This window comes from Pseudopipra pipra, chromosome 8 (genome assembly GCF_036250125.1).
Source record: "Pseudopipra pipra isolate bDixPip1 chromosome 8, bDixPip1.hap1, whole genome shotgun sequence".
Classification (NCBI taxonomy): domain Eukaryota; kingdom Metazoa; phylum Chordata; class Aves; order Passeriformes; family Pipridae; genus Pseudopipra; species Pseudopipra pipra.
The window spans coordinates 5050316-5066605 of NC_087556.1; the positions used below are offsets into that span (position 1 = coordinate 5050316).

At 38.0% G+C, this 16290-nt stretch overlaps 1 protein-coding gene across 8 annotated transcripts in view; it reads left to right on the forward strand.

Moving 5' to 3' along the window:
- Window positions 1-16290, forward strand: part of LOC135417813 (catenin alpha-3) — a 438645-nt gene that overhangs the window by 367075 nt on the left and 55280 nt on the right. For all 8 annotated transcript variants that reach the window (XM_064662319.1, XM_064662320.1, XM_064662318.1 and 5 more), the window contains one exon: window positions 12615-12707. In XM_064662319.1, coding sequence (XP_064518389.1) covers window positions 12615-12707 — 93 coding nt within the window. The remainder of the gene's footprint in view (window positions 1-12614; window positions 12708-16290) is intronic.

Sequence of the window (16290 nt, forward strand, 5' to 3'; positions counted from 1 at the left end):
TCCATTAACAGAGCCTTAAGCCTTGCATCTTACAGCTTCCACCATCTCAGGCTTGGCTGCTTGATTTGCTCTTGCCATTTAGAGGAAACTCGCAGGTCAGAAAGCAGATGACTTGCTCTAGTTGCCTTTTACCTGCAGGAAGTATCCTCATGAAGGGAGTTATTTTTTCCTGACTGAAAAGATCATCCTGTCTGATAGTGTTGCTGCTGTATTGTTGGTTTTGTTTCTGTGTTTGGGTTATTAAATGGCATATTAAATGGCACCATGCATTTGTAGAACATACGAGCTTTGTAATTTACAGGTTTGTTTCTCCCTATAAAATTATCTCATGTGTCTCACCCAGTAGAGTAAAATTCAGATGAAATTTTAGGTTGTACTTAGTTCATCAATAAATAGGTTCTTTTTCTCCTGGTATTTTCTGTTCCAGAAAACTCAATCGCAACTATTACCTGCAGCTTGGATATTTAGAGATGTAATGGTTCAGTCTTATACAGTCTGCGGGATTGCCAGATAGCTCAAGGGTTTGGCAGGCAGCTTTTATCAGGCATAGTTTGGGTTTAGGCTGTGATACATCTCTGCTCCTTTTTTTTGTTTATTCTCGGGTATGTTGATGAGCTCTGAGATTCATCCACTGCCTGGGAAGAAAAAAAGTTGAGTGTTATTAATTGCCAAAAAATACCATCCTCCCCAAAGAGGAAGTAAGAGGAACAATTGAAATTCGTGTCAGGGACCATTCAGCAACCCTCACGAATAGCTTACCATGAAGATGTGGGATAGTATTCTTTGAGGAATTGTGGTGTTTCTTTGTGTCCTCTTGATTTCTTTTCCTTCCTCTCCTTTTTTCATTCCTTTTCCATTTTCTTTCCTGTTGCCTTACAGTTTGTCTTGTGTTGTTTATATGCAGATTTTCTTCTCCTGCCTGATACTAGGACAGTGTAAGAATTGTCTTTCGTAAAGCACAGAAACTGGAATTCCCACAGGGTGCCAGTCTCTTTGGAAAAGGGTAACTAGTGCATAAATTCTGATTTTTATCTTAGCTAAAATAAACACTGTAACCAAGTGCAAACTTCAAAGATACTGAACTATGTGCAGGAGTTGCATAACACAGTAATCCCCTTCAAAAATCTTGTTAGAAGGGAGGACATCTGCACAAAAAGCTACCTTGGCATATCATGTAGGTTAGAAGATGGATGCTTGAATACAAAGTTGAAGGCCAGAGGCCCATGTTCACGTGCCCTGAAGTCTCTCTCAGTCTATGTACTTGGTAGTTTCTGCATGCCAGGGATGTCATTTGAGCTAGACAAAAGTAAGTGGCACCATGGCTGTACTCCACCTCTGTCTCACTACAAAAACTTCTGCTTTTTTATCCACAAAAGGGTATATCCTATCAAAGAAGCAAGTTTGATTGTTTTGCCACAATTTATCCTTGATAAATCCATATTTGCTGTTTCTCAGGGTTTTTTTCCTTTCAAGTTTTCCTTTCTTTTAACTGCAAGTGTCATTAAAACACACTGTTTGTTCTTTCTGTGTAAAGCTGAGTGCTGATGAGGAGGCTGCTCTTTATGGTTTCTACCCTTTTGTAGAAGAATAATCTCTGGTTCACCCAGTTCCCAGGACATCTCAGTTTTCTGCTGCCCTACATTTTGTGAGTTGCAGGTTAATATAAATTAACAAACTACTAGGCTTTGAAGTGCTTAGTTTATTCATGGAAGGAGTTTGGCTTCATCCTTGCTGTCCCACAGCTGTGGTTCATGGAGACAGGAGGACATACTCACCAGGGCCATATTCCCACCCCAGCTTTTGGGGACCAGTAATTCAGACCCCAGTGAAGTTGATGTGATTATGCACATATGTACAAGCTGGAATTCACATACCTTGCAGACCATTCCTCTACTGAGATACCTTGGCCATTACTTCAACTACATTCTGCAATGCCTCAACCCTTGTTAGTTTATCAGGCAAGTTTGTTCTCATTGCCAAAACTAAACCTTTTCAGGAGATGCGAAACCAGATCTAGTTTTAACACTTAACTGGCTGAAAAGGTTTTACTAAAATTGCTCATGTGCCTGAGCAGTTTCCACAAAAACTTAAAATTTAGGTTGCAGCACCAATGACAAATCAAACAAATCTCATTAATACTTTTCTAACAAGTACTTATTTTGCATTTTAAAATGTCCCTGTATTCTGTTTTATCAAGGAAGACTTATATTTTTCTTTTCTAAATCCATTGCTATGGCATATGCTATCACTGCAGTTACTGATTGAATTTAGGCTGGTTATGGTTAATTTGTGTTTAGATTCATTAGTTCTTGCCTATTCACTTACTGTGCAAGTCAGATAATACTGGAGATCTCTTAAAGACCGATTTCTCCCTTTCAAACCAAGAAAGACTTTATTGAGTCACAATTGGTTGCAGTTACTCTGCTTCATAGGAAACTTAGTTAAAAATAGAGGAATTGGGGTTTTATGGTCCCAAAAATGAGCAGTGAGAACCTGTAATTCCTTGGTTGTTTAAGCATGTGCACTCTAATTTATTGCAGCTATAACCAGAGCATTAGACAATGTGACCTATGAGAAAAACACTGAATAGGTTAGTCATAATTAGCCCAGGGAACAGAGAACCAAAGGGGAGAGAGAAAGGAAAGTTAGGAGAGCTGTTTTCATTGGTATAAAAAGTTGCACAAGAGTGGAGAAAATCTGTGTTACAAATTCATAGTGGCTACAAAGAGAATAAAGCCTGGCTACATGTGGAAGACTCAGTTTAGACATGAAGAAATCCAAATTTCCTATGTAAGATTGTGTTTGCTTTTCACAGATCTTGTGTGAGTCTTTGAGCCATTTTTATCTGTGTCAGTCCGTTAGCAAATTGCAGAGTTGTGTTGAATAACTTCCCTTTCATTTCACTGGGCAGCAGAGGCTGTCAAAACTGCATATTGTGAAAAAATGTGCAAAGGGAAGGCATTGATCTGAATAAATTTCTCACTTGGTGTCTTAGAGAGGAATATTCCTTACTGCCTTTTACATGATTTGGTCACAAAACCCTCCCAGATTAAAGAATTCATTCACATATAAACCCAAGAATTTTTCATGGCCTGTTGAATGTAATAACAGGCAGTTTACATAGAACTAAAAAAGCTGTTGTATGATTCTCTTCAGCATGTACAAAAGTTCTAACACAATCACGTAATAAATAATTTGTTCAGAAACAATACCTGAAACAGTGTTCTTTGAGGGGCGGTTGTGTGTGTGTCGTGTGTGTGTTTAATTCCACTTTGCTTGGGGAGCCTACTTGGGAATGAGGGCTATCAGCCTCTTAAAGCAGAATCAAATTAGTGATTTGTGACATGAAGGCTGGTTTGCACAGTGATGACCCTAATGGGTTACTTAGTTCCACGTCAGCTGGCACTGATCATTCAGTTGAACATTATTGGTTACTGAGTGACTTAATGTGGGTGGATGAGTGTTCTGGGCATCTGAAGCCTCTTGATAATTAAAAGCAGGAATGAAGGTAATGGATAAAGGATTCATTGCTAGGGTGGTTTTATTTCCATTGTCTTAATATCTGGGAGGAATAGCTGCTAAAACTGAGAAACTTCCACTTAAGAATAAGTCATATGTGGGAAGGATGATGGCAGCGGTACCTGCACTTTGAGAAATGGGCTGTGCATTACACTGTGCATTTTTGAATTATGCATTACTTTTTGATGGACAGGCCTATTCTGTGTGTCTTTTTTAAAGATGATCTGTTTTACTGGCAGGTCAGATGAGAGGGTCAGTTGAGAATGAAGAGACTTGAACATATCTTGAGGTTGTAGGTAATAATTTCATCTACTCCAGTTTGAGAAATGTACTTATCATTGGCAACCTCTTGCTAAGGGATCTATTAATCTATTCAAGGGATTTTTTTTTTAAGTGTGATCATTTAGCATAATTCGTTTAAGAGAAACAGATTGATTTGGCGTGTTGGAGCAAAATCTTTGCTGAAGGAGCTACCATTGCTCATACTATTCATCTGATAAACCTGCATTTCTTGTGGAATTCTGAATTGTCTGTTTTTTGTCTTGTTTCTTGTCCTTTCTGAGCATCAAAATGTCTCTTTGAGACAGTCAAACTTTGAGGTATTCACTGCACCTTTTTTATTTAACATATTGATATATTCCAAAAGCAGTTTCTTATCTGCATTTCATTGACCAGTCTGTCTTGAAACAGTGTTTTTTGTTTTGACTTTGGGAATGAGGTTTGGGGGTAGACTGTCTTTCTCAAAAAAAAAAAAAAAGGAGTTTTCTAGATAGGAGAGGGAGTTTCTGTGGGAAGGCAGAGGCTGTGTCAGGTGGTTTTATACTGTAATTTCAAATCTCTGGTTCACAGAAGTAGATTTATCTTACCACACCTCACTCCTCCCTGTCCCATGGAAGAAGCATTGTGGAAAGTGAGATGAAAATGCAAAGGAAATGTTAAAATTAAAAGAAAAGGCAAACAAGCCTGAAAGATGAGGAAGAAAGAAAAGATATTTGTTTAAAGTAACAATCTCACTAAGTGGATCTTCACTGTAACCATTCCCTCTGCTTTAGGGGTTTCCATGAACAGGGAGTTAACTGGCTGTGTCGCCAAAGCCTCTCAGGATGGAGACCACACAACCGCTCTGAGCAGCCTTCTCCACGTTGGGCTGTCCTCACAGGGTGAACATTCTCCTTATGGCCAGGCTGAAGCACTCTTGTTGCCACTTACACCTCTTACCTTTCATCCTTCCACAGAAGGCAGAACAAGTGCAGTTCCCTCAGCCTCTCCTTGTAAGACCAGTGTTCCAGCCACCAACTGCCCTGATGGTCCTTTGCTGACCTCGTGCTTTGAGTGGGGGCCAAAACTGGCAGCAGCATTCAGGGGCTGTCTAACCAGAGCCAGGTAGAGGCAGATAGTGGTGTCCCTCAGTGTGCTCACTCTGCTGTGGTTCACACAGCCCAGGATGCTGTTTGTGTGTGTTGCTGCCAAGACACACTTTGGCTCATGCCCAGTATTCCGTGTGCCAAGAGCCCCAAGTCCTTTTCAGCTGGTCTGCTCCCAAGTCAGGCAGCTCCAGCTTGTTTTATTTGTAGCTTCTGCCTTCCTAAGTGCCAGTATTTGCATTTTTCTGTGGTGAATTTTAGAAGTTTCCTGTCAGCCCGTTCCTCCTGTGTGCATAAATTCATCCCAATGGCTGCCCTGCCCCTGAGTGTTCCCCCATCTGGTGTCATCTGAAAACCTGCTGAGTGTGCACTCCATCACCTCCTGCAGACCCTTGGTAGGAATGTCATACAGGACTGGTCTTAAGATAGACATCTGTGGTACTGCTGTTGTTCCCAGGCACCAGGAGGGATACAACCCCTGAACTACTGCCCTCTGAGCCTGACCATCTGACCAGTTTTCATCCATGCAGTTGTTAACCATCTGAAGTCTGATGTCCCAGCTTGGTTACAGAAACGGGGAGGTGGTGTGGAGAGCCTTTCTAAATGATAATCGCTGTTCTCCCCTCACCTAGAAATGTGGGAGGAAGCAGTCAGGTTGAAGAGGCATGATTTACCCTTGGGAAATCCATGATAACTACTCCTAGTCACCACCGTGTCCTTCGTGTGCCTGGAAGCGTGTTCCAAGAGGAATCAGTCCATGACATTCCCAAGGACTGATAGGAGGGTGAGCAACCCATGCGTTTCCTATTTGTTCTTCTGTCCTTTATTAGAAATGGGAACCATAAGGAATTTTTGCAGTCAAAATGCAAAGCATCTCTCTGGTTGTCTTTGGAGGCCTACAGTAATGATGTTTTAGGCTACCTTTAATACACACAGATGAGACAAACAAGATCTATTCTCTTCTCGTCAAATGTTGGAGTAAAGTTTAGAAATGAAGTCTTCTATTTCAAACACAACTATAAAACTGATAGGCCATATATAATTTACTTTATAAGATTACTAGCAAAAGAACAATGGCTCAATTGGCTTTTCACTATCTGTTTTCAAATAACTTAGGAGTATTTCCATTCTGAAGGAAATGTGTTAATTAACTTCCCACTAGATGGAGCAAATGTATGTCAACCCAGCAGAGGAATCAGGGAATACATTTTAGATCAGCAGAGCAACAAATCACTTCTATTAAAAACTACTATTCTTGTTAATTATTCTTTTTCTGAGTTTAAAATGGAAGCTTCTAAGCCATGTGGTGAAGTTTCCCACTTCATAAGCATAAGCAAAGGATACACTTTGCATGGAGCTGTGTATCAATTGTCATGGTTTTCATGGAATGAAGGCAGGAACTTGGGTTACAAGAGGTGTATGATTGTAATAGCTGTGTTTGATCATATTATCTGTTGTTGTTATTTGAGATTTGAAATTCTTTTCAAAAAGTCGTACTGAAAAAAGTGCTTCCTTGAAATGGAAAAAAGTAAAGAAGCTTTCAGGTTCCTATGTGAGTCCTCAGGTACCTGATCAAGGATTTGTACCCCTGAAATCTTAGCTTCTTTTCTGGTCACTCTATTGGTTTTATAAAAACTGCTTTTTTGTTTATAACTTTACCCTTCTTGTATCCTTTGACCCTTATGGCTATAGTACCATTACTAGTTGGGATTTTCAGGCAGCTTTCAAGTTTTGTCCAACTTTTTGGACTTAAATATGTGTTCAGAGCTTTTGCACAGCATAACTAGGTCAGTATTTTCAGGAATAAGTCTCCCTTCGAATTGCTGTAGGCAATGACACACTCTCACATAATGCCTACAGTACCATCAGGGAAAGGAAAGGGGAAGGAATGAAAGCAGGTCTGAAATGCACATTTCCAGCAAAAAAAGTGTAGCTTAGGATAGAAAATGGGTGCTAAAACTCTCTGTGTCAATTTACTCAGCTGTGCCAACTTCACAGTTTTTATTTAAAAGGATTTTCAGAAGGCAGTACTCAAAAATTTCACTTTAAACTTTTCAGTTACACTCCTCTGTTCAGATCTTTCCAATCTCCTGGCCATTTATTGAGAAGGCTATTATCCTAATGTGTGCTCAGTGAGGACTAAAAGCACAGGAATTGTCACATGGAATCAAATCTAGCTGTTTCTAATCTTTACTTTTCTTGTCTTAACCTCCTGAAGCAGAATGTTATAAGTTGTCTTGTTGTTAAATGGGCAAACAAAATCTCCTGGCATCCAGTAATAACAAAGCAACTTCTGTCCAACACTGTGAGTTCACAGCATTTATTATTTTTAAAACCTCAACTCTTTACTGTATAACGTAATCTTTTATTATTGAAAATACTTTCATCTTTCAGTGTTGAAGGTTGTTATTTAATCTCATAAGTAATTAAGTTCTTTGGTCTTCACCAGAGTTTACATTCTCACTAATCTTACCTGGAATTACAGCTTAAACATAAAAAAAATATTTTGCAAAATTTTCTCCGTTAATAACAAGAAATATTTATCCCCTACATTTGCAAACGAACTATTTGTAATGTATACAGGCTATGTCAGGAGAATGATTTTACTATTACTTGATGACAAATTCCTTGCCAGTGCTTGCTGACAATACTGCTGTCAAAGACAGAGTTCTGATCTCTGGTTTAATTAATCATTTGTTAGCTTTACATTAATAATATCACATGTAATGTGGTATGCAAAAGATGTCATTTTAAGGGGAGTGCCAAGAATGGATTTCAAGAATGATCAATATGATAATTTTTAATAGAGGGGATGGTATTTGCCATAGCATTAAGATGTCACAATATTGACAGATTAAGAACATAGGATTTTAATTTGCCCTTTAGAATGTGGGGTTTATTGTTCTCAACACTCAAAGTAATTGCTTTTAGTGAAAACCTGAAAAGTACTTTTAATGACTAGACAGCAACAATTATATGAGGTTCTTACTAAATTAGTCATCAAAAATAAATAACACTTGCGCTTTCTTGTTCTCTTTCTGATGCTTGAAAACTCTTGCTCTGGCAGTCTGTCATCTGGCAGAATTAAGTGTGGGATAATGGTGGTGTTGTGACTAACACACAAAAAATATCAGCCACTAGCTAAATAATTGCAGAGCACAGTATTTGAGCAGTTGTGATACATGTACCATAGTTTGTTACACTGAGTGACATGCAGCTTGACATGATGGAATTTTCAAAATGTGGGCATTAGACAAATGCCCACGGTAGAATAGATAATCTCTTTAAACCCATTGTGTGCTCAGTGGAGAACATAATAGACGAACTCTGATCCTCCTGGAGTGCATACAAGCATTTCTGTTGCTGCTGTGGTATTTACACAACACAAATAACTGCATTTGCAGGAGTATAATAAAGACATCACTCATCAACTCAGCTCCTCTGAAGGTGTTAATCTGCTCTGCATTTTAGTATTGATTTGAGAAAAACAATGAGTGATGAGGCTGTTGAAACCAACATAAGATAAAGCATAAGAGCATATAATGACATTTTAAAGGTCAGCATTTAATTGAATGTTAGATAAAAGTAGATAGCTCCCTTTCACCTCATGGTACCTCTTTTTCCACATTTACATTGTGTATCTTGAGATTTTAGACTTGGCTCTGCATTATTTTCCAACAGCCGAGGACCTTTATTTGCAGGATTGATGGTTTTGTGGGTACATGTGAACATTAAAAAAGAATGATCTAGTTGAAGTTGTTTGCATAATCACTTTTGAGGAGGGTTTTCATTAAAAAAATTGAGTCAGAGAAAATGCTGTGAAACCTAGTCAAGCACGTTGTTCTACAAAGCTTGGATTAGAAAGCAAACATGCCAAAAAGCCCATTTGCAACCAGTTTGGAAAAATTGGCAGAGTTCTGAAGACTGAGGCCAGACCTTGGTTTTATTAATTATTCTCTTTAAAATCCTAGTAGAAAAGCAAATGAAAAGGTTTGTCATCAGAGAGTGTTTTTCATTTCATAGATGAAAAGGTAATTCATATCTTGAAATCACCCAGGTGCAGTAGTAATGACTTGCTGTTGCAGCTTGAAGTTGAATACCAGGAAAGTGCAAAATTCATCAGTATTAGACTTTGCTATAAATATGAGTTTGTGTCCTCAGCCTGAGCCTTCAGTAACAAAAGCATTGAGAATGCAGATTTATTAGGATCACTGAAATGTGAAAAGGAATACATGTAACTTGTATGTAGTTGCAGCAGCAGTAGTAATGTAATTACAGCCTTAAATGTGTGTGTAGGGATATCCTTGAATGCATTTTTGTCAGGATCAACAAAGGCTTTTCATAAATGATAGAAATCTCTCTTGGACCCCTGTGCCAGGAGCCTGTGGCAGTGTCCTGTCCCCTCTCACACCTCTGCCCTTGCAGCCAACTGTTACATTACCTTGTTTGGAGGCTGCTCAGGCTTCATCTTCTAATGAATTCCTCCCCTCCTCCAGCACCCCCAGGGAAGACTGTTCAAGAGTTCTGCTCCTTTGGCTGCTGGAAACCCTTTTCTCATTTTTCCTGTTGAAAGTTATTTCTAAACTCTGTTTCCCAGTGTGCTGCACACATGAGTTTGTGGGTTGTTGCTGGCTGGAGTCTTGTGCAGGATTTCATTTTACCTCAATTGTCTTCCTAACGTTTACCGTAAATTCCATACTTTGTACGTCTTAATAGGGAATTTGCTGTCTTGTGTTCATCCTGTCACCTCCTACAACACCCAACTCTCTTCCTCTTCTGTCCCTTGCTGTTGCTGAGACTCCTCTTAGGAAGGTTATCTGCACTGTATGTCAGAGCCCTAAATACTCAACCTTAAACAATACTTCCAACTTCCTTCCATGATTCTAACTGCAGTCCTCAAGCTCTGCTATTCTCCCTGGGCAAGATTTCTGATTATTGATGGTAGCACCCTATTTTGTGTTGCAAGCCCTCACAGTTCACACCTGTTCAAACATGCAATCATCAAACATTCCTGTTGAATATCCACATGTTTGCAAATGGATATTCATAAAAACAGTTACATGTCTGACTCAGGTATTTAATAAATAATCATGAGAGCAACATGAAAATTACATAAAACAGCTTTCAAGGAGAGAAAATTGAGTAACTACTTCTGTTCTCATTATTATGGTGGTGAGTTTTTTCAGTTTTTGGTGCTTTGTGTCTGAAAATGATGATAGTTTGTGGTTTGTGATAAATCAAGTTTCTTTCTGGTTGAAATTTTGTCCTTAGTCTTTAATAACTGGATAGGTTTGGTTTTTTTTTTTCTGAATTCTGTAGTAGCAATAATTCAAAACCTGGGAGATCTGGACTTTGGAGAGAAGAGATTCAATGGGAGTCCACTTTTCTGGCTGGAAAAATGGGCTTTCTGTGAAGAACTTCTTGCCCCAGCCGCAAATAAATTTTACTAACCTGAAAAGTGCATATACATTGTTTTAAAAAAAAATTAGTTTTCTGACAACGTATATAACAGGAGGGGTTTAGGTGAGCACACTTGCACTTAGACCCTGAACCATCATTCTGCAGATGAATAAAGAGTTGGAGAGGGAATCCCTGTGCCAGTGCAGCTGGAAAGAGATCTCTGTTTTATGATCTGCAGTTTTGAAAATGCCAGATCAGATCAATATAATGATGATTTTTTCTTTGGGAAGCTTTCCTGAGACTGTTGTTTGTAGATGTATTATACCAGAGTCATTTTGCTGACCTCTTTGCTTTCAAGGTTTCCATGATGAGGCTGGTAATATTTACACAGCTCAACTTCACAGAAAAATAGTATTAATGTGACTGTCTTTAAATGATTAACCATTCTACCCTGTCCCAACATTTTGTATTCCATGTTTTACAGAAGAAAGAAACCCTATACTGGAAATGTGGGATTGTCAAAGATTCCCAAGTTATCTGTTCACCTAGGAAGAAATGGTGCTTTGCTATCCCGAATCCAGCTTTATGATCACTGGGGGAAAAAATTTGTAACTAATTTATTAAAACCTAAGAATGACAATAGTCTAATTTTTTTTTTTTAAATAATGACCCAAGTATAGTGTAGCTTTAAAAGAAAGTGACTTTTTTTTCTATAAGCTGAATCAAGACTATTATCTGCCTGAGGGCCCTGGTCAGTGTAATCCTGAGAAGCTGAAGTTACTCTGTTTTAATAACCTTTCTGTTATTGGCCCTCTAATAAGTGTCTGTATGTGTTTCAATTCAAGTGAGTTTGTGATATTTTTTTTTTATTGCAGGGATATCCACCCACAACAAAATCTTATTTTGCTTCCACACACTGCAAATTTTTCAAACAACTTTTGTCTAGTAACAGCCTTTGGATACTGTGGAATTCTTACCATGTCTAATTCCAGGTTTTAAACTGAGACTTCCCAACACTGATAGTCTTTGCCTGAAAATAAGATGTTCCTTTTCCCACTTTACCAGTGTAACGCCACGCTCATCTTCACCCCAAAAATTGGTGGCCTGTTTTCTTGAGGAAGTTTAGGTGTCTTTTTTTACCACCAGCATATTATTTCTGCCACCTTGTGCACCAGCTTGGGGTTCTTTATTTCTTACAGTGTTACCTCACAGTTCTTTCCCAAATGGTACACCTGCACGCAGGTGGATTTATTCAGTTTAATATATTTAATATAATTACCATTCTATGGACCCAGAAATAAAATGACAGAACCCTACAGTGCCCCTCACAACAGATCTTCTTTGTATTAACTTGACAGTAAAAATATGAAGGTGAGAACATAAAGCAATTCCAGATTAAAAAAATTATGTTCGACTTTTTTGATAATTGGGTAAAAGTAATGACTGAGTTTCTTTCTGCCTGTCTTTTGGTAAGGTTAGTCCTGCCCTTGGCATGTTTCTCTTGGCACGTCAGACTTTTGGGGTGCTAAGAACGCCTGGATCTTCTAGATCTCAAGCTGATAGTAGATCATTCAGTAGTAGATTTCTCACTACTTAAGTAGAATTTGGTTCTATGTATTTTTGGTTCTTAAAAATGTGAAGTTACTTGATAAAGGAAAATTTCTTCAGTGCCCTGTTGCTTTGGCAGAACTAATATTATGCTTTAAATAGTTCATAATCCTGGAAGTTTTTGTGTGCTTTATTGTGACGTGTTTTTTTAATGTAAGTAAACTTGCTTTTAATGTTTTATTTATTGTCCTTTATAAAGTCATGGTCATTGTGATTTTCTTACTATATTATTTATGATAAAATGTCAGAATTCTGCATAACCCCTCTTTCTTTTAATAATATTTTTTGATAAGTGGGAAGGAGTAAATAAATCTGAAGACCTTGATTGTATAGAAAATTCCTCTTGCATAAATTAAACAGACTCACAGGATTAAATGGCACTTTAGGTGACTAGAAGGAACAGACAATGACATATGAAATAATGCCACGTATACAAATAGCAAATTAGGGCCACTTAATTTTTCCTGTAGTGCAGGAACTTGTGCTGTGTGATAGAATTGATAAGTGACACATTCAGAATCTCTTTTTGCCATGTAAAGGTTTCTTGTAAGACATGTAAGTCATTTAAGTTTCTAGCAGCAACAACACGATATTGAAACACAAAGTTTGGTAGCTGCTGGAAGGGGGCTGGTTTTTGTTTGTCAGACGTTATCTTAGTTCGACATGAGTAGCAAAGTTACCAACCACGAAGGAAAATAACCCATTTCTGCATTTTTTCTGCAGACACCTGAGGAGCTCGAAGATGTGTCTGACCTGGAAGAAGACCATGATGCACGTAGTCGTACCAGTATCCAGACTGAAGGGAAGACTGACAGGGTACGTATCACACCAGCTGATGCTCAAAGCGCTGGGACCAGGGAAAAATGCTACTGTGTTACTGTTCCTGTGAAGCCATTTAAAGTCATCCAGTGAATCATTAAAATCTTTTTCAGCTCTTAATAGATTTCTGAAAGTGTGTGGAGGACATAAAGCTGATGTGTATGACCTGAAACAGAAAGAGACTGCAATTAAGTTGGAAATACTTTGTGAACGTACAATTAAACCGAAAGTTACTGAATAAAATTCCAGCAGGTTACAGTTTCATAAATGTGGCTTGGTCTAATAGAGGCTGAATTAATAAGGAATGGTTTTTACAAGGGTCTTACTGAAGCCTGCAGTGTGTGTTAACCAAAAATAAACTCTGCATATGAGAGACTTCACATGCACAGAAGAGAAAGGGATATATCTGGAATCTGAGCCACTGCAGTATGTGAGTTACAGACGTTTCCTGCTGTGTTCATGTGTGCACCTGTTCTGTAGTTTATTGCTTAACTAGGGAATTCATGAGGAGGTATGAAGAACTTCCTACAGCATTGGACAATGTCTGTATTTCTAGAGGTTCAGAATCTGGCATTCCTTCTTGTAGCATCATTTAACCTCAGGACTTGATGCATTGCTTGGTTTTGTTTATTGTTTACACTAAAACATTTTGAAGAGCTTGAGAACATTTTTGAGACAGCTATAGTTTTCTTAGTACAAAGTCAAAGTATTTAGCAAACATTCTTCTTCTTTATGTTTCCATTTTAAATAATGTTTCAGCAAAACTGTTCTCTATTCACAGCTTTCTGACATGGAAAGATCCATGGGGCCAGAAGTGTCTACTTCATTACTTGTTTGCTCAATACCTAGAGCAGTAATGGATCTCTCACTCTTGATTGATTCTAGTATTACTCCTGTAATGGAAATTATAAATGATAGAACTAGATGGGAAAAAGGCAAACTTTTCCGCATGAAAAGAATTATGTAAAAAAATGGTGGTTTAATTCATGTCTGCTTTTCAGCAAACGCATTTTTTTATCCAACAAATATTTTCTTTGTTAACACCCTAGATACTAATGAAAAAACATTAACCAAAATTAATGCAGTTCACTTGTGTTGCACGTGTGCATATCATTTTTTAATTAACTGTCAGTTAATTCTTAAAACGTTGTGAGAAGTGTAATAACTGTGTGAAAGACCACCTCATACAGTCTTATTTTTCAATAAACTTAACTGGCAATTAAATTATACTAGCTGCCCTTTGCAATTTAAATCAATCTTTGTGAATGTTAGCACATTTTCCTCAAATTAAAGGCTAAAATTTGTATTGTAGTTAAAAAAGGCAGGGTTTTCCATCAAAATGTCATCCATACAGAACGTCATGAATTTTTTTGGAACAGGTACAGAGGGTGTGCTTGCATATTTTCATAAATATCCCGTAATGAATGCAGTTGAAGGTTTTCCCTCACTGGGAAAGCAGAATTAGTAGTTTGTAGATATTTACTATCAAAATGTAGTAACAAAAGATCCACTAAAACTTGAAGGATCACATTTTCATGCTCGGTCTTCTACTTCTCAGATAAAACAGTTTTTCAAAGGGAATGCTTTTTGTGAAAAGAAAGTCATAAACAACACATTCCGGACAACTGCACAAAGTGCTGAAGACAGTTGTAGGTAGGGAGGTGGCTGTCCAGAACCAGAGCTATGGCAGAGTTACTGCTGTGGAGAGATGTCTCTGGGATGTGCTTTTCCTTGTGCTGCCACGGGGTATTTATTTAGTCTGCAGTGTCAGTGAATTTGGTGGGGAGGTGGAAGGGACTGTTACAGATAAACTATGGTTAATATATCTGAAAAGAACCTTTATTATAACATTATAGTATGTACTATTTTTTCTTTCATTTCTCCCTAAAGTAATGCAATTGCTGTGAGTGTTCTTTTTTTGTGGGATCTAGATAGCAGACTTAAAGTCTGATTCTGTATCTTGGAAAAAGTTTTCCTAAATTTACAAGCTGTCAGGGCCATAAATGGCACATTACCTCCCAGAGTAATAGAAAATTATAGCTTTGGCTAAATTACATACATACCCACTCAGCCTAAATCAACATATTGACAGAAACCTGCATACACTTTTTTTTTTTGACAGATGTTTGAACAAATCCTTTTGCTGCTGCAGCAAATAAGAACAATGATTTAAGGCCTCTTTATTTGGACTCCTATTTGATATTGATATTGATATTTGAAGATTTATACCTAGAACCTGTTTAGCAATATGAAGAGTCTGTATAGAGAAGATAGATTTTGAGGTTTAGACAGAGTTTGTGCCATTTTGTGTTCTGCAGCAGATTTCTGTGCTGTTGGGAAGCTGTTCCATGCAGGGCTGACACCAGGAATGACTGTGTTCCAGAAGTGGTTTGGCAGGATCGCAGAGTAACCTTTTTTCCTCCTTGAGTTCTTTCTCTTGGGCATTTCAACTATAATAATTCAATTTTATTTATACATATCTGGCTCCATACTAGTTCTGCATAACAGCACTCTTGATTCCTCTTTGTCAAGAGTGTTGTAATTTCTTCTGTGTCACATCTCTCACTGCTCCAACAGGGAACTAGTGCCTTTTTTCTTTCTGTTTTTATCACAACATATAAAACCAGATGTGATGTGTGTATGCCAATTGTAACAAAGGCTACATCTTAACTAGCAAATCTCATTTCCCTTATGCAGGAAACAGTCATGTATTATTAATCACATCTTCTTCAGAATCTATGTCTATAAAGAGAGAGTATAGGTTAGTGGTGAGATAGCAGGACTGAGATTTGACCTTGTATTTATGTACCTGACTCATCTTGAAAATGTTACTTCCATGATCTCTTCCCTCAGATAATTCCATTTTTCTGAGATGAATATGATAGTGCCTGTGGCACCAGCTCACTCTGTGGGATACAAGTTAACTTGGGCAATGTGCTGTGAGATCTCTCAGTGTTCAAACTGCATAGAAATTCTCATTGTTTTTTGTAGGGTGATTTTATATCCTTGAGGAAGATCCTTAGGATCAAATCCTTAGCTACTATAAAAACAGGTACTGCTTATGGATCCAGGGGCTAATGCAGTTTTTCTCAGTTGAAAGTTAGACCTCCCTCTGGTTGTTGTGTCTAATTTGTGTAGTCAGCTCTGCAGGCTTATCACACACTAATTTTGCCTGAGGAAATTCATGCCATCATGATCAGAGTAATTCCACTGAGATAGTTACTGTTTTATTATCATATGATTTTTGTGTTGAAGAGAAGGTCAAGTCAGAATTTGCCCCATTCATTTTCAGGCTTAGAAGACAATGTACATGTTAATGATCAGAGAAAAAATATTCTAAGTGTTTAAAGTTACTAAATTAGTGAAGAGAACAGCTTAGCTTCATTTCAGAGTTACTGCTGCAGGATGAGGTGATCATATTGAAGAAGAGGCAAAATGTTTTACCTCATAACATAATCCACTTAGAGATGACAAGAGCAGAACTGCTTTCAGGCAACCACCCACCCACATTGTTTTTTTTCAGAGTTCTGCAGACAGTTTTGTTGAACGCACTGACAAAAACATCTGAGAGTAGGATCAT